This window comes from Pogonomyrmex barbatus, unplaced genomic scaffold (assembly GCF_055798465.1).
Source record: "Pogonomyrmex barbatus isolate J1 unplaced genomic scaffold, ASM5579846v1 scaffold14, whole genome shotgun sequence".
In the NCBI taxonomy this organism is placed as follows: domain Eukaryota; kingdom Metazoa; phylum Arthropoda; class Insecta; order Hymenoptera; family Formicidae; genus Pogonomyrmex; species Pogonomyrmex barbatus.
This window is the reverse complement of record NW_028297110.1, coordinates 1,918,823-1,942,902: the sequence shown is the minus strand read 5'-3', so window position 1 is coordinate 1,942,902 and position 24,080 is coordinate 1,918,823. Positions and strand designations below refer to the sequence as shown.

The window sequence follows — 24,080 nt, the reverse complement described above, 5'->3', positions numbered from 1 at the left end:
CTGGCGACACAGCAGAGATACGTATCTCTCCACGTTCGTGCACGACGAGCTCATGTTCTTGAAAGAACGAACGAAAGAGCGTACGAACATAACTCGTTTTTTTAACTCGTGCCTTGCTCGAGTCTGCGTCGAAATGCGATAGCTACTGTCGCAGCCTCGAGCAGCTTGAGAGCATCGCGTTTGAGTTCAATCCCTCGCCAACAACGAAACGACGCGATCATACTTTTGAGGCTTCCACGTGGTTGCCTTCCTCTTAACACATTTAGGGATATCACTCGTGATATATATCCGTGATACATTGTTAAATGCTAAATGTTTCCAAGTAAACATCGCGGTTTACTTCATCAGGACGCAATCTAATAATGCGCTGCTTCTCCGTTGGAACGATCACTCGTTCTACCTAAATTGCACCTCGCGAGAGATTTGATCTTACTGGACTGGAGGCTACGATCGAATGATGCATTCTGTACTTCTGTTTGCCGTGGATTTGCCTTGAAGGTTGTCGTAGGAGAATTTTTAGGCGGAACGGAGCAGGCGTGTAAAGCGCAATTTTCGCGCGGTCATGTTGGTACCGCTTCGGCGTCGCGTTACTGCCCTAGGAGTCTCACCTAGCTTTACCTCCTACAGTTCCGCTTATCTTCGATCGAACTCTCCGCACAACTATATCATGGAAACAACCTCACGCGAATGCCGGAACAAGCGTCCTCGAGAACGTTTCCTCGTCTTTTTTCATTGGCTCTGTGCGTTTAAATCTCACCTCGTTAAATAAGAAATTACTTGAAACTACGGTACGCTGTATCCGCGCGTACAGGCGTACGATTTGCGTGATAAGCTGCAATTGAGTTGATCGAATGAATTAGATTTTAAACTTATTAACTCGTTTTCGATCAGTTCCTGGAAATTTTTAAACCCTCTCGAAATTACGCTCGCATTTTCCTTTTCTTCTCTTTTTGCTTAAAACTTTCATTTGCGATTGCGATTACTGCCGTTCAATCGGTCCCATCCCGACAACGATCGTAAAGTGCTAAATAAATTAAATAAGCGCGATTTCTGTTTCTTTTTTCTATTTTATCTATTTTTTTTTTCTATATTCTTTCTGTGGTAACATCAGGTATCCAACTCGCGTCACATTGTCTTTCGTATCTCGATACACTTCCACCGGTGTTCACTCCCTCTCGTTCCTCCCTCGCCAGGACTTTACCCCCTTCTCCTGTCCTCCTTCACCCCCTTCTCCTCCTCCTCCTCCTCCTCCTCCTCCTCCCCTCTCATCCTCCTCCTCCACCTTCACCATCACCTCCACCTCCACCTCCACCTCCACCTCCACCTCCACCTATCTCCACCCGTCGCTTCGTGAACCCGTAGCGAAGACAGCGTAACAGTGAAGAGAGGGCAGCGAGATACCGGTTATTGGCGGGGACTGGCATATTTCACCAGGTATCCGGCAATCAGGCCTTTGTGTACGGCTCACTGCACGCCGTTGCATACCCGTGCGCGTGCTACGAGGATGAAGGGGATTAACGGGGGTGGGGGGGGGGAGGAGAGCGAGGAAGAGACAAGGAGATAGGTGCAGCGGAGGGAAGATGGCGGGGAAGAAGTGAGAGCGACCGAGAAACGGAACGTTTATTCAACGGCGTGGAACTAGTTATAGGTGCACTCGGTCGGAGGGAGGGTGGAAGGATGGGTGAGGATCGCGCGGGGTATGCACGGGGCACACCAGGCGGCTGGATACACTATGTACACCCGAAAGTGTCTAGATGACGCGTATCTGCCCGTGTATTCTCGCAATCGATATTTTCCGCGGCGACCGCAAGCTGCTAAAAAAAAACCACACCTACTGACTTTCGAGCGATCTGGAGTCTCCCTTGTCGAAAATTTTTTAAAGACTTCCGACGCTCCCTCTTACACGTTTTCTCGATTCTTTGAGGGAAGAAGAGAGATTCTGGAGAGGCGAAGAATTAATTTTCAATGTCGCGTATATATGCAATGAAGCGAGGCGTTAAAGAGCCGCACGCTCGAGTTGCGTTTGAATCCGAGGAGTAAGAATGAAGACTAAGACGCGAAGTTGTCTATAGATGCCTCGATCATGAGCGCACAGATGGAGATTTTTTGTTGACAAAATTAAAAGCGCGTCTTAATTGAATTACGTAAAACTTGTAACGTTGTTCTTGCTTCGCAGATGCTTTCGTAAATTTCGAAATGTTTGCTTTTACAACTCGAGAAAGTATCTGCGTCTAATGTAACCGGATCTTGTGTTTTGCTGAGTGATTCCATTCTCTGTCTGGATGCTCTAGCATTGCGTTTTTAATGATGACGCGGAGGTTGTCATTAGTTTACACTGCCTGTAGATAATATTGGAGTCATTAGATGGCCTAGGCTGACACGCGATTTACATGTATATGCGTATTCGCCATTAAGTGGTTCGCTCTTACTCGCTACGCCCTCTCCTCTCCCTTCCCGTGCCGTCATCCATGCTGTGAGCACAGGGTCGGATCTAAACATACGTGTATCTTCAAACGAGATTTATTGCTTTATTTAATTTTGGAAAATCAATATATTTTAAATTTATTTATTTCTTCTTATTTATAAAATCTTATTTATATTTTTTCTTATTTATAAAAAATTTCTTCTAATGATTAGAAGTTAACCGACTGCCGATATAGACTAAAGGCATCTCAAAGAGCAACAATTGATGATGATGAAAAACACAATGATTTGCTCTTTATTCACAAATATGAGATTCATGAATCGAAGATATTTAAAAAAAGACGATATTCATAGCCTGATCTTATTATTTAAGTCTTAAATGCTCTCAAGGTTATCGTTCAATCGATGAAACAACAAAGGTTTCATTAATGCCTTTTGCCTTGAAGATAGTTACTTTTCAGATGAAGCGCATCTAAGTATTTGTTCATCGTAAGTATGTGAAAATTATTATTTTAAAATCCTAATTTTACAATAACTAAAAGTAACTCTGGAAGACTGCTATGCTCATTATATAGTTTAATAATTACATTATAAAATTATTTTATAATATGATTATTAATAGAAAATGTCAAGTTCAAAAATCACGATGTTCGAATATCTAAATGCGATGCACTTTGTAACTATGAAGGCATCAATGATCTTCTATATTTTAGCTAATTTTAAGTATAAGACTAATGTATTTCATGTCGAACGACAAAATTTTTGAATGTGTCGATTGGTTACAAGAAATAGAAAATTTTGAAGAATTGAAAACTTCATCATTCTGTCAACACGATCAAAAAAAATTATTACATGACAAATGAAAATATCAGGAGACACGACAGTGTCAGGCCGGTAATGTCGAGTGTCAAGTCATATGCGCAATTCGTTAACCCTAGAATGAAGTTAAACTAGGATCATAATGCGAATGCCTCCTACAAGTGATTCGTGGCGAAGAGAGAAGTCGGCCGCGTCCGATCCTGCATCCGTGACGTTTGCGCGGCAGTTACGTCGGCCCCTTGCGATCAGGCTGGCTAACGCGGAATGCGCGCCGCGGAGTTGCGCACGCGCGCGAGAGCAACACCGTTTTCCTGTAACGTCGACCGTCGGGAGAGCAGGCCCGAAGGGGTCAGCGGAAGCGTCGAGAAGCGACCCGCTCGTTGTAAATGGCAGCGAGCTACGCGAACGATTGATAGCGCCGCGGGCGGACAAGAAGATCCGTTTAAGTTCTCAAGGCGATCCTCTGATCAAACTCCGATTGATTCGACCGACGGAATTGCGCGCGATTCAAAATCTCTATAATTCGTTTCAGATTACGTAAAAATTTTTCTTTTCGGATCTCGAACAAAAAGATTAACATAATTTCGTTAATATTAATAATAAATTATTTACCGATTAATTTTATCAGAATCTGGAATAAGAGTAAAATAAAACTTTTATTTTTTTAGTATAGCTTTTTGAAAATTGTCAACCAAAATCGCGAGGCATCTCATATCATTTAGATTAAGTAATAACTTTTATCCCTTCAATGTAACTGCGGTAAAAAAAAAATTTGAATTGTTCATTGAAACAAAAAATCCGAGGATTTTGTTACAGCGTTTTTCTTTTTTCTTGAATGAAAACGAAAGATTCAGAATTATTCTCCCATTGCTTAACGCGGATAGAATCTGATTTTCTTTTTTTATTATCAATCATTTGACATCCTTTTAACTGCGCATCGATGTAATGCATCTATCATACGCGCATAGCTCGGAAACAAAGAAGTTTCCACGCGTGATCGTAAATAATTCATAGTAACGTTTCGACACGATGAGGTCATTGTTTCCAACAGATAAATGCGTAATAGACGCTCCTTCGCGCTATCGTACGTTCGCCGCGCCTAAAGAAATTACGTTGCAGAAGTGCGCCTGCAGCGAGCGCCCGCCTCATTAGAATACCGATGGCGTTCTCGCTCGATTCTTCCTCCGACAATCGCGAAGCTCACGCGCTGCAACGTCGATCAATGCAACAAATCTGAATAGCAAATCGCGAATTAGTGGGGGAAACTAATCTAATCCGCGATTATTCGGAGAAATTGATTTTCCTGCAGGAAGCTTCGCGCGGCAGTGGGACGTCGTGGGAGGTGGTGGCCATGTTGTCGGGTATTAATTTCTAAACTTATTTAAAAATAAGTTCGTCTTCTATTTTTGAAGATGCGCTCGCGGAGGAGAGACATGCATCCCCCAGGGGGACGCGGGGGGGACGAGGGCCGGTGGTCGAATAATAATCGCTCGGGAATAATTTTGGTTCGAATCGATGCGCGAGGGGGTCGAGGTACGCCAAGTAGGTCGCCGCGAATCCCATTGCTGCCAACAACGAGACGCCACCGCCGTCGGCGAGATGCAACGGCTGCACTTAGCCGCCACGAGAAACTCGTTAAATCCCGCGCGCACAACGACGCTCGCACCGTCGAGTGGACTCGAGGCTAAGCGCGATACGCAACGAGGATCGATGACTTCTCCTCGCCTTGAAAGATAGCTGCTAAAAGTCGAAAGGCGACATCGAGTCTTTCGAAGCTCGACTTAATCGACTTTGTTTAAATGTGCGCACAACACGCATTTTTACATACTCTTTAAATCCTATTTAGATGGAACAATTAAAAGTTGATTAAATCATTGTAATAAGAAAATATGTTCAAAGAAAAAATGTATAATAGATGGCATCATTTGACATCTTAGGCGCGTAATAATCTCATTCCTTTTTGAATTTTATGTGCGTAAGTGCGTGCATGCATGCGCGCGCGCGTGCGGGTGCGGGTGAGGATGAGGGTGAGGGTGAGGGTGCGGGTGAGGGTGAGGGTGCGGGTGAGGGTGCCGGTGCGGGTGCGGGTGCATGTACAAGATAATTACCATTGCTAAAAATTAGAAATTAAATATTTTAAATCTCGACATTTTCAAAGTTTTGTTGATGATATTTCAAAAGATCTGTAACTAGATATAACAATAATAATTTCTTCATACAGTCTATATATTTTTGCCTGTTTACTGATTCTCGATTTACTTAATATCAATATCTCAAAATAGTTAATATTTAGATATTTGAAACTCTGATGATTTTTATTTGCTCTCTTTACAAGAAGCGCTTGCGGCCGTGGATTGAATCGATGTTTTATTTTAAATACAATCCGATACTTTCAATCCGCCATTTTAAAGCATTACAATTGTTATAGTCTTGAAAAAGATCTGTTTCTCTCGCGCGCACGCGCGATGAACGAACAATATGTTCGAAGTCGGTCACGAGAAAGAGAAAAGATCCGCCGCTCTCGTAAAATCGGCTCTTTAAGGTCCACCCGATGCCAATCTCTCACGCGTTCGCCCGCTGAAAATCACGGGACTTTCTAATTCCCTTCTCGCGTGTCCCCTTCGATATCGACGGCAAATTTACGCGCGCTCGCATTACTCGCTACGATTCGCGGCTAACTTCACGAATCCTATCTGACGACCGCGAGACTATCGATCGTTGGCGTCACTGTCGATAATACCCGTTCGCATTCACGTTTCAATTTTTTAACCTTTAACATCCAACGACCGTTCGAGCTGTGGACCAACACTTTCCACATCGTGACTCGAGCGTTGAGAGGCTTTACGTCAAAGTCATTTAGTATTAAAACGGAAATGACGCTCTTGGGCGATTCGTTAGGATCTAACGTATCGGAAACTGCAGGGCATTATGAAACTGTTCGCGGGACATCTACTATTTAAAAAAATTTGCAATTCTCAGAGAATTAGAAATCGTTTAGAAATTCTATAATAAGTACTTAGACTTAGGTGTATGCTAAACGACGAATTTCCGCGATCAGAGAAAGAAGCGAGCCATCGTGGATTCGTCGTGGAAAGTTCGGAAGAGCCTGCGGCGTGAAATTCGAAATACTCCATTCTGTCGCGGATCCAACTGACAAATATAAATGCCGCTAATGCGCGGTATTAGCGCACGGTCGGAGATTATATTTAGTCAAGCGCGACCGCGCAATCTCTTCCCCCTCGCGGACGGTAGTCGCGAATTCGCGGGGGAGGGGGGGGAGAAATCCCCGCGCGACCATCTGGAATAATACCGTAGTGATTCACTTCGCGGGCGCGCGTTTAAAATTAAACGTCCACCGCCTCGCGCGCAGCCTCGATTAACCGATGCTGGCCGCGCCATCGAGGAATTATCGTCGAAGGCCGCGTACCTCTTCGGTATCTCGTCCATCGAAGCCCGGCTTTGTACGAGAGGCTCGTAGATAGTTTCTCGAACGTTCATGACATTCGATTCTAAATGCAGATGACTATTTTCTCAACAGTCATCTCATTCATGAGACGACACAAGTATTCGCGCGACGCTCCTCGTTTAACTCGTCAAATCCAATATTTGACGTTGACGTGCTTGTTTGCGAATGAACGAACACGAATGGAGAAAAGATCGCTGGATTGGAATAGAAACACACACGCGTCGCACGTAGTCGTGTGAAACGTAAGCGGATGTGTATGGTAATTAACTGATTAAACAGCACGCTCCGCTGAATTTATCGTAATCCGTTATCTTGAATGCGCGCACGCGTGTCTTCCTTCTTTTGCGTATTGGCACCCACGAGATTGTTGAACAACACCGTAGAGGATTCAATGATATACAGGAAAAACATCTTGGATAAAATATCTAAAATCTTAGTATCAGATCTGAAAATAATTTGGTTCATCAAAATAATTATATGGAATGTTCAAAATTTCTTAGAATATAAAATGTTTTGCAGCATCATGCTCAAGAATAATAATTTAATGTATAATAATTTCGATGGTCCAGCAAAATTAATTCCAGAAAATTCCAATATTTGGAATTTTTAGAATTTATTACAATGTTTTCTTTAAACGTTTCTTTAAACCCTGTATAAATGTTTTGATGGTCCACAAAATTATTTTCGGATGTGTATCTTGGCCACATTTTTAGATACTTGAGCAAATCCGTTCTTTCCTAGAGTAGTTTACTAAGAAAATCCATCGCAAAGTTTCAGGAGTGCGTTTGCGACGGGATACACCGGATTGCCTCTGCCGGGGCGATAGTTAATATTTGATTCTCAGAATCGATCGCTTATCCCGATCAATCAAACCGAGAGCAAGAGGGAGAGGAGATCCTTAAGATTTGTTATCGCGCTGGCTTGGTGCCCCAAAAATTCTCACGCTTCTTTATCGGGTTAAGTGAAGCAGCCTTGTACTTCTATTTGCGCGCGTGCTAATGCGAACAGGAACGTAGGGAGACGCGAGACGCGCGCAGCAGTGATCAATGACCGTATGGCAAATGGAGCCTGCTGGAACGTCGCGTATTTGTCGAGAAAGTTGCTCGGAATCTGCGCTCCTAGGAAATCTCTCGCGGGCGCACTTCCGTCTTTCTCGTTGACTTGACGTCAACTTGGCGACTCCCGCCCGACACCGAGGACACTCTCCGAGTCGGGCGAATTCGTTGACCGATTCGGTTTCCCGAATCGGGGAAACTTCCGGAAGTACTCGGCGCTCCGTTTATCATCATGATCTCGTTAACTTGTTATCGCTCGAGACAAAGAGTTCTCGATGACATTGAAACTGACTCGCGACACGCTTCGATTCTTAATTTGTCTAATCGCGTGAATCATTTGATCGCTAAGAGGACTTTTCTTGACAAAGAAACAGATTCTGCGAATGCATTCAATTGAATTCTGAAAACGGGGATCGAAGGATCCATGTGTTGTTAAGAAATATAGACTTTTGCATTTAACATTAGAAATACCAAGAGTTATTTTGATCGTTTCTATTTTTTCTGGCGTTAAAAATTCTAATCGTCAAAATAAAGATACATAATTGATAAAGAGTTAGACCGTCCCAAAATTGTATCGCTAATATGAAAAAAAATATTAATTTTAAAAATTAGAAATAGAAATGATCGCTCAAAACTTTTAGCATTAAATGGGTCACCTTTAATATCCTGTGTTGTAATAAAGCTTAATATCGGTTTTAGAAATAAAATCTGAAAAGTACAATCATGCTATTGCGTGAATAAACTATAACTTACGTGTTAACTTGATATTCACGATATTGATTTTTTTTTTCTTTTTTTTTTCTTACAGCCTATGGTCCACAGTCCTCAAATAGCCGAATCGAGAATTAGACTTAGTGAAGCCAAAGCCGGACGAGGACGATAACCAACAGTCCTTGGACCGGTCGCGCAACTCGCTCGCGAGTTTCCATTTGGCGTGCTCTCGTAAAGCTACCAAAACGTCGACCCCATCGGTGATCAAGTTATCGGGGGGTGGAACAGCTGGCAGTGGGGAGCAACTGTCCCCAGGGCCTGGCCCACCTCCCCCGGTGTCTCCATCGGTCGACGGTGATGATCGTGTCGACGAGGAGAACGCAGCAACAGGAAGTAATGATGACGAAGCGGAGCAAACTGTCGTCTCGACGGCGACCAGAACAACGAAGTCTGCACCTGTGGAAGTGGAAAAGGAATACAGTCAGGCTAACGAAACCACCATGAGCTTCGTTCTGAAGCTAGATGTGGAAGCCACGGCGGAGAACGCGACGAAGGATAGTGAAGGACAACCGCCACCGACGTTGCTATTTGCCCGGGAGATATGGCGATCTCAGGAGCCTGTTGCGGTCGCCACTGGTAACATCATCACCACCACAGCGGAGAACGCCATGGTAATCGAAAGCGGCGACGACACCGCCGCGGCAACCAATGGCGGCAAGTCGCAGCTGTTGCAGTGTCTCGAGGCGAAATGCAACCAGGAGCAACAGACGGCGATGGTCATCACCACTGTGTCTGCACATACGACGGTCAAGCCCGTGGTGACCTATCCGGTCGCTAAAGGCGCCAGAGAACAGATGCAAAAGATGATTGCCGGCTCGCAGACCAACACCACGGAGGTGTTGACAACACGCGTTATGTCGCAAAAAATAACGTCATCGTCAACTGAACAACCGCAGCCTATTTCGGTGACCTCGTACAACATTTGCTCTCAACCGTTAGTTAACTTCACAACGACAACAACGTCGTCCCCCAGCGGCAGCGTTTATACTTGGCAAGGGACTATGCCCACCAGTCAGAGCAATCAGTCGATAAAGAATCAGGTTACGATTGCTGATTTGATCTATTGTAGGCAGCAAACGACAACAGATGTTCACGCATCTATGATGCATCACAAATTTCAACCAATATACACCTTGGGTACTTCTACTACGGCAGCGAAGACCATCAACGCGGTGACGGGAATGGAAATGCAAAAATGTCAGGGAAAACCGTTGCCGAGCAATATCATTTCAACTAGTCAGTCCGCGCAGAAGATCAAAACTGTTTCACACGCAGTCGCTCAACGTAATACTTACAATACCTTACCCAGGCTGCAGAACGTACAGAAGTCGCGTCCATTATCTGGTCACAATACATTAACGATAAACAATCAGACAACCACGAACAACGCAAATCCGAAAATCCAGCTGAGCAGTTCGGCAGCTTATCAGAAAGCAATGTTTCAATCTGTCGGCAACACTCAGAAGGTTTCATTGGGTGGTAATCATCTCCCACATCTTAAGACACTTCAGCAACACAACCCACAGAAATTGCAAGTGCCGCAGAAAGTATCTGTAACAACTGTGGGCAGACCACAGTACCAGGTGAGCTCGCAACAAATAAACAATGTTTCAAAATCTAACAATCCTATAACTAGTATGCCAAAATATCAATCATCTGGGCAACAAATTCTAACATGTCAGCAAACGATAATGTCTCAAAGATCTCAATCAACGACAATTGGACTGCAGAAATCCCAGACATTGACGACGGTACAAGCCAACAAATTGCAAACCACGACAAGTAACGTCTGCAAGAGCAATAGTGTACCGAATATCTCCAAGGCACCACAAAACTCGAACGTGCTTACGATTGGCAAGCAGCAATCACAGGTGCAATCCACATCAATGCAATTATCGGGTTCGCAGCAGATAATCCAAAAGTCGCAACAGCAATTGACAAACGCAAATAATTTGCAGGTTCAAAGAAGTCACAGTATTACGAATACGCATTCAAAAATGATAGCGTCTGTACCGAACAATCAAAGGACTCCGGTTGTGATGAATTCAAAAATTTCACAGCAGCAACAGCAACAAACGGTGATGAGGGTAGGGATATCGAAAGGCCAAACACAAAATGCTCAAGCTATAACAGGTTTAAAGACTGTCTCGCAGAAACTAGTGAATCCCATTAAAACAAACTCCCAAAATAATGCCATTCAACAGACTGCCGTTCAGAGGAACAGCAATCCTCCTCAGGCTATGAAGATTATTCAGCAACAGCAGCAGCAACATAATGTAATCGGTCCGCAGAATGCTCCGCAAAAACAGCCTGGATGCATCAAAACCATTCCGCCGCAAAAAACCGTACAGAGGAATCACGCTCAAAAAGTCAGCGGCGGTATTAAACCCTTGTTGAGTCCAAATGTACCGGGACTCACGAAAGCCCAGGGCCCGACTGTGACGCAAGTGGCGCCAAAGACGAGTATTAAAACTCTACTGCCGCAGCAAACGGCGGTCGCGTCGTCCAACGTAATAACCCCACACAAAAACTCACCGATTAAAATCCAACAACAAGCGATACAGCAAAAGCAACTGGTAATGACATCACAGTACACCCAGCAAATCCGACAACAAGCCGGACAAATAAAAACCCTGCTTCCGATAACCTCGACCACAATCGAACCTCGTAAAGATCTCGCTGAGAACAAGTAAGCTTAAGCTGGGCTTCTGTGATAAATTCATTTATTTAATTTGTTTTTTTAAACGATTTGATAATAAAAATAAACAATTTTATTTGTAGAAACGATACTGAATCTCGAATGTCCAAGGAAGAAGAGCAAAGTCCTCCTAAGTCACCAGTGAGAAGAATGCCGCTTCCTTACGAGGTACAAATTCAATCAATTAAAATTTTGTGTAGCTTTTGTTTATAGATTACGAATAGTTTGAATTTAAAAATGAATTCTTTCATTTAATTGCAGTGTCTTCAGTTCGTTCTTCAAGATCATAATTATGGAGCACCGCCACCACGAACGCCACCACCACCTCCATCACCACCGCCTCATCCGAAGCAACAACCCATCAACGGAGCCGGCAGTTCCACAGCTACAGCCCAACATCCTTATATCTTCAATCCTGGTAATGCCTTTTCTACATTACTATTGTTATATTTATTTTTCTTTTTTTTAAGTGTTTTTAAAATCTTTTACAGATGAAGAAATCATTAGTTAATTTTTAATACAAAATTCAATGAGATGGTAAAGTAATAATATAAATATTATTATGATTTAAGTTGTGAGCAATACCAATGTGGAAGATGACGCTGCCAGCACGATCAGTAGTGAGGGCGGTCGGGAAGTGGAACCGGAAGGTGAGGAGACCGAAACGGCACCCGAAGGCGAAGGTGATGACGAGGACAGTGTTACCAGATGTATCTGGTAAGTGAAATAAAATATATAAGATATATAATTACATAGATAAACAATGTTACAGTCGTAATATTTGAATTATTATTTTAGTGACTTCGAACACGACGATGGCTATATGATATGTTGCGACCGATGCTTGTAAGTATCACTAATATAGAATATAGATTAAGAAATTTTTATATATTCTTATGCCGTATCTGTTTACATTGTGAAATAATTATTATCTAAAAAATTATATATCGCGCATGGTGAACAAAATATTTATCGAGAATTAATTACGTAATTGTAGAGTATGGCAGCATGTCGACTGCATGGGCATTGATCGTTCGAACATTCCTGACGAGTATCTCTGCGAAAAATGTCGACCACGACGAATTGACAGACAACGAGCACGCGCTTTGCAAATGCGTAAACGCGAAGAGCTGCTTAATTCAGACACATCGTCCGACACGTCGTCCACCAGTTCGGCGGACACGGATGTTGGTTCCGTGAACAATCCCGCAGCTCAGAAGAAACGTTCGCTTTCGCAGCAACAATCGCAAGTTCCGAGGCGCAACAAAGCCGACGCGTCCGCTCAATCGTCGCAGGTGCGAAGACTCAATAATAACAATAATAATAATAACAACAATGTTGGAAAGAGGCAGAGAAGAGATTCGCAAGTTCGACAACCAAGTGCCGTTCGCAAGAAGGAAAATGCTACCCCAAAACGAGGACCCGGGAAACGCAAGGTTAAGAGGAGAACGAGTCTCGAAGATAAAGAGGAGGATGTACAAGATGCCTGGGGTACCAACATGGCACCTTTAAGACAATGGATTGAAAGATACGAAGAAGCTGTTACGAATCATTACAGTCCTGAGTTGCGAGCTAGGATATCGAATATCAAAGTTAATGGCACGCATAACGATCTTAGGCAGAATAATATGAATGTTGTTGCTACTGGTAAATGCAGGCTCAACGTGCACAGCAATAATCTTAGAGTAAGTAGAATTACTGGCGCGATGACTCATATGTATTTTAAAATAAAGACAACTGGATTTTTGTTTGTTCTACAGATACATATACTAAGATGTTTGTTAATATTACAAATATCTAACGATTATTTCTGACCATTTCTATTTTTTTTACATTAGTATCTTTTTATATTAAAGATACGCTTTTAGAATTTTTTTCATTAATTATTTATTTTGATGGAATGTTAAAGTAAAAAAATCTTTGATACTTAAAAAATAAAGTTTGATGTTTCTAGTATTAAAACATTTTTCTTTTATTTCAGTTTTTAGTGGCGACAATGTATTTACCACCGAATACCCCCGTTGTGGAGTTACGTGGCAAATATATGCTCAGTACACAACACCGACTGCAGTATACGCAAAGTGGTAGGCAGCATGTCCAGCGACCAGGACCATTTGTGTTTTTCTATCGTCTGCCGCGCGACGGCACCGAGGTGTGCGTGGACACGCGGACGTACGGAAACGATGCGAGATTCGTGCGACGTAGTTGCAAACCAAACGCTGAAGTGAAGCACTGCATTGAAAAAGGCACGCTGCATCTCTATATTGTGACAACTTGTGCAATCGAGAAAAACGCCGAGATTACGATCAAACATGAGCAGCACGATCTGCTGCTGTCACCCAATTCCAATTCCCCCGCGCTACCCGTCGTGTGCGCGTGTAATAATCCGCGAGAGTGTCAAATTGCAAACGCGGCGAGCCAGCTGAACAGAAGAGGTAGCAACGGCGCTCTCGCCGAAAATGCCGAGTGAGTTTACATAATAACAAAAAATAAAATATATAAGATATTTTATTTGTATTATTTTATTACTTACTTTTTACGTGACTTGTTACAGTGGCCGAGAACGGAGGCGGCGGGGTAGAAGGAATACAGTCTCAGAGGAAACCGATACCGCACCACCGGTAGCTCCTCCTACGACTGTTACGCAAACCGCTCCGATTGCAACATCATCCGTGCTGTCGATTGTGGCTCCTATGACACCGAGGAGAACCGTCACGACTATGATTACAACTACAACAACTCACCAAACTCCTAAGGAAGAAACTCCCACGACGATAACGAATACACAGCCTCAAACGTCGCCTAATTTGAATCAAACGGTGACACCGTCGGAAACGAAAAAAGATAAGAAGAAAATGACGCGGGAAGAGAGGAAGATGGAAGCTATCATGAAAGCTTTTGAGAGATTGGAGAAGGAACAACAGAAGAAACAAGAAGTGCAAGCGAGAAATGCGCAACGAAAAGAATCCGGCGGCACGCATAGTGACAATGAGGATAATCATTCGACAACGGGGCAATCCAAGAATAATAAACAGACGAACTCGGAGAGACCATTACGGCGAAGAAGAAGGAAAGGACGGGCGAGAACGACAAGCTCATCTCAATCACAAAGTAGTAGTAGCCGAAGGACGAGATTGAATTCCGCCGAGTCCGATGTATCTTCCGGGGATGAGAGCAATTCCATGCAATCGCCACCTCTGGGTCAGAATCATCCGCCCAACCGGGACGTTCCATATTCATCGCACTTACACACGCCAGCTAAAAATACAACGGGTGATGTCAGCAATACCGGATCCTCATCCGGTGGTCACCAAGGAATTCCTACTGCGGCTGGATTGCTATTAGCTTTGGCAAACTCAAACGCTCCCGGTCCCCCAAGCTCGCCACCGTTACAACAACCAACTCCGGTTAAGAGTCCTACTTGCGACAGCGGAGCCAGCAGCAGCTCGCAGAGTTCTACGCCATCGACACCACTCTCGTCTGCTTGTTTGTTGGTGGCCGCCGCAGTCGGCCCCTTGGCACCGGGTTTCAAGTTTCCAAAGACAAAAAAGGTGCTGATGAACGAATGGCTGAAGGAATCGCCTGACCCGCCGCAAACTAATATACCTCAAGTGTCACCTCTGCCGGCCATACCACCAGCCGGCGCACCGACCTTGCAAAATTCGATGAATCCATTATGCGCTAGACATTTCCCGCCGTTGCAGACAGACGCGTCGGCGGAATTTCTATCGCAGAGCTATGCAGCTAAGAGTCTAGCAACTCTCGTGCAAGCCGCCAACTCTGTTAGCGGTATTTGTGACTCGCCGCCGCAACGTAGACAACAACAGCAAGCGGTTGCTGGATGTAATAACAATAATAATAATAACAACAACGGCATCGGCGGCTGTCCCACCGTGTCTACAGGCTCGGCAAAGAAGAGATGGTTGCGTCAAGCAATCTCGGAAGAATGTGACTCGCCCAATAGCCGACCTGAAAGTCCGCCATCGCTTAGTGAAACAGTTGCACCGCCTAAGAAACGAAGAATAGCTCGAGAAAGTCTATCGTCGGATAATTACACCCCCCCAACGACGCCGACCATGTTACTTCCGACCGATATAGTGCCCAACAGCAAATCATTATGTCCTGTTGAAGTAAGTTTTGACATTTTTAATACTATAATTAATTAGCAATGTGAAGGAAGCAATATAAACGGTCAAATTCGAGCGAAATAAAGTGGAAAATAATTAATGACGAAAAAAATTAATTATATAATATTTTAAAATGAAAGTTTTGAATTTTATTTAGTTCTCCAGCATCAAATGTAACAAAAAGTTGGGAAAAAATTTTTTAAAACATACAAAGTAAACTGGAATAAAAAAATATATTATCAAATTAGAGCAATTAAAACATTTATACAAAGATTTTAACATTATAAAAGATTTATTTCTGAAATAATCCATATCACAAAACAGAAGCATGACATTCCATTCAAATTATTTAATAACTTATTTTGATGTTCTTGAGAAACTTTCAAACTGTTTTGTCTAGTTTAAATGAGTTTTTGAATATGTACTAAATTGTTATATGTCAATATATCTTTTTGACCTATAAGCTTGGTTTATTATGTTAGTCATCCTTGGTATTTGATATAAATATGAGCTACTGACATTTTATTAGACAAGCAGGCTCTTTACATGTTCATTAACTAACTATTTTTAATTACAATATCTGTAAGTTTCAATTTGTAACATAATTTTATCTTTTATTTTTCCATCTTTTATGATAACTTAAGATATTATTTTCTACTTTCTTAATCCTTATTTATAATTTAACATTTTTACTTCTCACGTGGTCACAAATAAACTTTATTATTTGCTTGACAGAATCCATAAATCTATTAGACTTTCATTTCCAACGTTTAAGACATCTATAAATTGATTTTATATTAATGGATTTAACATAATTGATTGTGAAAAGAATTTTCAACCAATAGACTGCTTAATTTTAATCCAAAATGGACTATTATACGGAAATGGAGTGTTTTTTTATTTATTTATTATTGTTTGCTTTTTATAGCTTTGATTCTTTTAATTTTTATTACAACATACTTTTACATTATTCATGTATATTATTATTGAAAAATATTATTTATTTCATTAATCTATTTATTTCATTAATCTATAAATAATTGTTATCTGTTCACCTATTTAATTGTATTTCAATATTAAAACTTTCATATTTATATTTTTCTTACCTTGTGTATTCTGAGAAATTATTTCTCAACTTTTTGTTATATTTGATGCTGATGAGAACTAAATAAAGTTCGAAACGTTTAAAATAATTTTAAAATATTACATGATTAATTTTGTTGTCATTAATTGGTTCTACCTTATTTCGCTCAAATTTTTGCTGTTACTTTCTTCATATTGCTGTTGCAAACACCGAGCCTGTATTACTATTTTTTATTTTTTTACAATGTTAATTCAATATTTAATATATAATCTGCGTGATAAGTTAAATGTAATGTTTGCCATATTTTGTTTTTCCAGGATGATTACACGGACCATGTGCAATCGCCTATTGTGGAACAGACCGATGAAAAACACTTTGAGTCAGAATCTATGAAAGAAGAAATCAAACAGGATAGTGAACTTGTAGATTCCAATAAACCAATGGAAAAACTTTCAGTTGATATTTTTCCTCAATCAGAATTTTACATAAAACATGAAGGAAAAATGGAGTATTCTGATACTGTTAAAATGGAAGTATCTTCTGAAATAGACTCAGAAACTGTCACAATGAAAGAAGAAAAGGTTTCTCCGAAATGGGAGAATGATGATATAAAATCCGAATGTAATTACGAACAATTGAATGAGAAACTGATTGAAAAAATTCGAGAGGTTGTCGAAAGAGTGTGTCCTGATATTAAGAAAAAGCCTTTCACAAAAGAAAAGGAGGAAATTGTTGCTAAAGGCACGGTCGAAATAATAGATCAGAACGAACCTGATACCGAGATGGAGGAACTCAGTTCTCCCATTGCCACTATAGAACCCGACGCGATTCTAAAGCAACGAGTGGCCGAAATGCAACTGGAATTTGGTGCTAGTATAGAGAATATGGTCAGAAGCGAAAGCGAAAGACCGAATGATGAGAAGGAGTCGTCTCAGATCATTACGAAGTGTCAAGAGGTCGCTGAGAAGTCAGACGACAACGCATCTATCGACGAATTCGACGTTGAGGCGCAGATGAAGAAAATCACGGGCGATGATGGTAACGACTACCAGGAGAAGATCGACACGAGTTCAGAGAAGGACAAGAGCATGGACGGAATAGAGGGACTAATGGAGAGCTCGAAGGAGGATTCAGATTCCGAGGACAAGGACATGGATGATGACAAGTACTGCGAATCTTCCTTTAAATTGTTTGATATCAGTCGTGAAGAGGCATCTTTCAAAGAATTGGATACTAAGCCCGATACTAAACCGGAACAGATTATCGTTACAGAAGACGACACGAAAGAGACGGACAAGGGTGCCAATGACGAGCCCGCGAAGGAAGTCTCCAAGGCGGAACAATCGTCGTCTGCCTTTGTCGCGCTATCGGAGGAATCTATCTTCGAATCGGCTTCTACGAACATGGACGCGGAGTCCGTCGCGGACCCTCCCAAGATCTTTCACTCGATTCCACCTTTGAGCGAGCGCATTCGCAAGAAAGCCGATCCATCGGCCACGCCGAAACCGCCCGCGATGGACTTTGAAGCGGCTATCATAGAATCTACGATAAGTATGGACGCGGTGGATGGATCCAAAAACGGTGAGCAAAAGTCGATGTTGTCAACCGCGCTGCGCGAGCTCTTGGAAGCGAAACTGGACGACGAGCCGACGGCTGAAGTAATGAAAAATGACATTGATAGTGAGGTTAACGCGTCATCACAAGTAATTCAACCAAAATCAGACTCCTCTGAACACAGTTTAGACACAGTACAAGATTCAGCTTCGATTCAGGAAACCCGGAAACCAGAAGAGACACCCGCCAAGGAGGAAGAGACCAAACCTAAAGAGATAAAACGGTTAAAAGACCCGAGGACCGTCGTGCCGAATAGTATGCCAGCCCCAGCTTTCAAACCGGAAGCTCTTCCTCCCGTCAAGCGCAAGGTTAGAAGAATAGAATTAGTGATGACCAGATTTTACTTTTCCTTATTACTCATTTTATTTTTATTGTAGCATAAAACGAGATAATTTCTTTGTTCTTTTCTGTCTATGTTGTCACATGATTTTTTTTTAATTCTCATGATAAAAAGCAGTTTTGTTAAATGAAAATTATTATATTTTTATAGCTGTCCATATCGGAGTATCGCAAACGAAAGCAACAATCATCCGGAAGTACTGGAACTGAACCAGAATCATCGAACGATGCTTCAACCACGGACAAAACTGGAGCGCGAGGTCGATCGGATAGCGCTAGCAGTGGCACCTCTTCGCTCAGTTCTGACGAGGAAGGTTCCAAAGCAGCTCTTTCCCTCGATTTGACAGGCATTAATGCGTTAACGCTCTTTCCTAATGCCGCTAGTGAAAACGAGGAAAAGAAAGGTGATAACAATCCTCCAAATATCTGTTTTATATATTCTTATGTAAATTTGTTTGATAAAAACGTTGATTGCATTATAACAACGTAATCGTAACAACGATTAATGAATTAATATTTGAATCAGGTGGAGAAGAGGGTGCGATCGGTTGGTCTGCAGCACCAACTTTGGTAGAACGTCAACGAGAGAATCTCACCGAGCGGTTGAAACGGGAATTTGGACTGTTTCTCAGCGACGATGAGGAGGAGAGAGCTCGCAAACATGGTACATATCATGGAATTAAAAAATTACACACACACACACACACACACACACACACACAAACACAAAAAAGTAAAAAAATTGGTCTTGGAAAAAACAAGATAAATATTCATGTTAAAAATGTTATAAATAAAATATAATAGACAAAAGATATTAGATTTAAAGAGACGATAACGTTATCATGAAATACAAGTTATACGTCACTCTTGCTTTCTTATAGGTTTGACAGCCGACGCAATACTGAAGGCGCATAAATCTCCACCTCACAATTTGGTCACCAGTACTCCCCCACCGGGATATCCTGGTTTACCGCAGTTACCCCCTCAGCCGTATATACCGCCACCCGGTTCGGCGTCCATTCATTATCCCCAGTTCCAAGGCAAACCTGGTACGGTGCAATATTCGAACTTCGCGATACCACCACCAACTACATCCCAACAACCGTTGTACGGCACCGCGGCGTCGTCGCAGGTGGTTGCGGTCAGCAAGCAGACGCAACAGCAGTTCTTGGTGCCGCAGGCATCCCAAGCGCCACCGGGCTCCAACCCGTATCCGCCGCAATTCGTGCCGGCACCATCATTGCCGCCCCCGCCGCCGCCGGCCACGGGACCAGCGGTGCCGATCCCAAAATTGCCGCCGCCGCCACCGCCTCCAGGCACCCAGGTGTCATATCCTCCGACAGCGTCGGGGCAACCTCAGAAGCCATTTTTTAACCACCCAGCGCCGAGATCGTAACCGGCAGAAAAGGGTAGGATTGTTAAAAGTTCTTAAGTTTTAAATTAATTTCATCACGTTCTCCATCACGGGCTCGATTATACTCGATTATACTTGCCCGCCCTTCTATCGACAAGACGAAATTTTAGGCTCCTTTTCCCGAAAAAAAAAAAGAAGGAAAAGCAAAGAACGAATCCGAATTGAATATTCTTGATGGAAATTGCATTCTTATTGTAAAATAGCAAAATATCTTTTTACACGAAGGTATACGCGTGATACAAATGACAGGAAGTTGCATTATACAATTCCAACAATTTCCCTAAAATAATTAGATAGAAAATAATGGAGTTTAGTTGTGCTATCGAGCGCTTCTAGGATTGTCATGTACATTACAAATTTATCGAAATACGTTCTAATGATCTTTCTCTCAAAATATTCGACGGAATTCGTGTGGCCTAAGGTAATGATAGCTGAGTATTTTGAGGATATAACGACGCGCATTTTAGGTAGTATCTACCGAGAAAAAGAGGAAGAGCTGTACGGTACCTTTTTCGCGAGTAACGGCCAAAAGTGTATAAACTTGGTATACACTTTTTATACCGATGAAATGGTGCCCTAAAATATTTATATATAGCGTTAGTTCAATTTTTTAATAAGATGTTAACAAATCAAGTTGAAGACGCGCTCGTGCAAGGCTGACAGTGTCAGTTAATTTCGCGATATCCCCTAAAAACAGTTATCATTATATATACAATAATGCACCCAGCATAATACAATTTGTCTGTACATATTACTTACATATTATGCATAATGTTAACAATGTAGGTATATATTTAATGACACTATATATTTAGATTAGTTTTCGTAGATCGTAAAAGACCTAGTAGAATACATAGGTAAGTGAGCTAGCAATGTGTTGTGTTGTTTTTTTTTTTTTTTCGACATATAAAAAGAGGCAAAAGAGAGTCGCGTAATTCTCTATATTTTATATTTCACTGTAAAAGGGCAAATTATTTATAATAAAGGGTAAATGTTGAAATTTGAAAATTTGAGTTTTATTTTGGGAATTTTCGTAAGTTGTATATTACTATTTACTTTTTTCTTTCGCAGAAGACGACGCGTGATCGATGTACGCTCGTCAAACGCGTCCTTTTTTTAACGTCCAGTTTTATTTAAGAATTAAGATTTATTTATACGAGAGTCGATATACTGTAAGGGGGCAGACAGGACAGACCAATTACGATACGTTTTATTCTCTTTGATGCTTTAACTAATAATGCAATACACTTTAGTTTTACGGAAAAGCGCGAGGAGTCACGGTGACAATATTTTACTTGTTATATATTTTTCTTATATCTTTTTTTCCTTAAATCGAGTTTTCTTCGATCCAAAAACTTGATTCGCTCATAACATTCATTCAAGTACAAAATTTACTAGTACGGTAAAAAGTGTGTTAGAACGTGTAGAAGTAAATTAACAATACACGACGAGAGAATCTATTTTGTAACTGAAAACTGCTTTACGTTAGCTCTTTTAGTTTAGTTCGCGAAACACTGTTTATTTGATCATTGATGAAAAATGCTGCGTTTCTCCTTTACTTCGAGCGATAGAGTTGCGTTGAATGTTGCAAACTGCGCGTTAACGACGTCCTTAGCGCAATGTACTAGTGATTTGGTGTATTGTAATCATGTAATTGAAAGTGATCATGATGATCACTCTCGTCTAAAATCTGCTTAGAGGTCGTTTGGTTTCAGCATCAATTCATGCGCACGCATGTAATTAAAATTATATATATATATATATATATATATTGTATTTTATATGTAATTGAAATTATATATATTATATATATTATATATATATAGCGTATAAAGAAATTTCTCAGATTTCGATGGTGCGATTATTAGGTGTACATAAGTATGTTACTTGTTACAACGTACGAGATGAAGCCAGGTTCAAATTTCATTGTAAGTTAATTTACCTTTTGTTTGTAATATAACGTATTGTTTATCTATTTTTCGGTCGCAGACCTTCCAAATCGCGAAGAGCAGGCGGCTGTGGATGTTCAGAGGAACAACGAAGAGTTAATTACTTCGTTAGCGTTGTGTATTTAAGATTATGCAGGGCTAAGAGTCATAATTATTCACTTTCCGTATGCACTCATCTGGCCGCATCGCTCGACACTATAATTATAGTACAATTAGATAATAATGTTCGTTAGAAACTCGTGACACTTATAACTATGTTACACGTTAAAGTGATATTACATCCAGCGACGACTAGAATCGATTAAGGACGGAAGAATGTGTCGTGAAATTCATTTAGCGAACAGCTTAAGTTTTATTGGCGAATGTAAATCCTAATTTATTTTACGAGAAACGCAAAAGCATTTTCATAGTGAATTAAGTGTGATCTCCTGATTGTGAATTATGTAACTATGGACGCGGTCCACTCCGAAATGTCTGCACCAAGGTATTAACTCGGCTATTTTAGTATACGATTAATGATTACATTATCAAATATCATTCTGCGAAAAGTGAGACTAGCAAATAAAAGAAATAGAAATTAATGAAAATTAATGGCAGAATTTTGGTGATGAATTTTGCTGGATATTATTAGTCAAAATTTCTCGTGAAAATTTTTGTATAAACTCTGAAGTAAAAAGAAAAAAAAAAGGAAATTGGACGATGTCGCGTTATTCGCGACGGAATTAAATCTACATGTAAAGAGAGATGTAAATGTCTGGAAGCCCAGAAGTCCAAGTGGACCGCGTCTGCCGTGTAATCCGATTAGGATTCTGTCTGTGAACGAAGATGCAAATATGCAGTGCGGGGTTTTTAACATATGCATAGAAAGAGAAGAGCAAGATGCGATTTTAATCCTGTATTGTCGATTTTAAAAAGCGAATATCAAAGTTCAGAGATCTGTGATCAGGAAATACGGTGGAAAACTGAATTACAATAATCGCACGTTTCCCACGGGAGTATTCCAGAAATGGAATGCTTACAGAAATGGAATGCTTACAGATCTCCCGTGGGAAATGAGCGAGAGAGGAAAAACTTTCTTCATTTCTCCTTTTTTATATATACATAAATATATAAATATATTGCGTTCGGCGTAAATTTCAAAGTATAAACAAACGTGTATTTTTGGCATTTGATATTTACTTTGTACTTTAGCTGATATTTTGTAATAAGAAGAAGGAATATATGTGTACACTACTGTAAGTTATAAATTGCCACGCGGATGGCGTGACATCAGACGCGGAGAGATAGAAAAGTTGTACAGCTTGTGTTCGCCATCCGCCATCCGATGAAAACATGTAAATATTTTTGTAAGATAAATTTAGGCGCACACACACACACACACACACACACACACACACACACACACACACACAAAATACATATATATATATATATATATATATATATATATACATATATGTATATTAATATTTCTCTCTCTCTCTCTCTCTCTCTCTCTCTCTCTCTGTCTCTCTCTATCTCTATTTTTTAATCTTTCCTGAACTCTATTTGAAAACTCGAAGAACAAGCTATGATATAATTGCTTTGCAGTTAAATCCATATGATTATTGTCCTCTGTACAATTTTCCAATAGTTCATACGATATATATATAAATAATATACATACACAGCATACACGTATATATATATATATATATATATATATATATATATATATATAATATATCTATATATAGTAAATATATAAAGATATATATAAATATATATATATATATATATAATATATAAATATATATTATATAAATAGATATATATATATATATATATATACACATATATATCTGTATATATAATATATCTATATATAATAAGGCATCCTGATATAAAGAAGCAGAGGCCGCACACGACTTTGTTATTAAAGCATCTGATAGTATAAAACAACTCGTTAGGATAATCGTTTCAATGTTGTAAATAAAAAGCAGAGCGCATAGCAGTTATTATATTATATTATAATATATTAATATTATATTATATTCGCATATATATATTCAATCTTTATATAATAGGCTGAGAAATACACATAATTTTTTTATTTGCAATTCACTGTTACATGTATGTGCCTAGTTATTAGCCATGTTACATTATTACCTATTACATTGTATGATAATTTAATCCATATTACCGATTATAATAAATGTAACAAGTTCTTCGATATCAAACTCCACACGATATATATTATTATGGCGTATAATGTGTAAAGAGCTCATATTTAGGCATACATGAAAATTTAATAAATCGGAATACATTTTACGAAAATAAA

At 40.5% G+C, this 24,080-nt stretch overlaps 1 protein-coding gene and 1 long non-coding RNA gene across 4 annotated transcripts in view; both read left to right on the top strand.

Moving 5' to 3' along the window:
- The window catches only part of LOC148937369 (uncharacterized), a 20,331-nt gene extending 11,621 nt beyond the window's left edge, over positions 1-8,710 (top strand). Inside the window, exon 3 of the long non-coding RNA XR_016138420.1 lies at positions 8,573-8,710. This is a non-coding gene — a long non-coding RNA (uncharacterized LOC148937369). The remainder of the gene's footprint in view (positions 1-8,572) is intronic.
- On the top strand, positions 8,630-24,080 carry upSET (SET domain-containing protein upSET). 3 transcript variants are annotated; one of them, XM_089073110.1, is made up of 13 exons: positions 8,828-11,224; positions 11,317-11,401; positions 11,495-11,651; positions 11,806-11,950; positions 12,032-12,079; positions 12,231-12,918; positions 13,215-13,699; positions 13,788-15,363; positions 16,762-18,366; positions 18,549-18,801; positions 18,924-19,061; positions 19,279-19,806; positions 21,801-24,080. In XM_089073110.1, exons 1-12 carry the CDS (start codon positions 8,976-8,978, stop codon positions 19,791-19,793), a joined length of 7,944 nt encoding a protein of 2,647 aa, XP_088929236.1. In that variant the 5' UTR covers positions 8,828-8,975; the 3' UTR covers positions 19,794-19,806; positions 21,801-24,080. The 3 variants fall into 3 exon arrangements, with proteins under 3 accessions (XP_088929237.1, XP_088929236.1, XP_088929238.1); XM_089073111.1 differs by having other exon boundaries at positions 8,630-11,224; positions 19,279-24,080; XM_089073112.1 differs by lacking the exons at positions 18,549-18,801; positions 18,924-19,061; positions 19,279-19,806; positions 21,801-24,080 and having other exon boundaries at positions 16,762-17,609; positions 17,704-18,045.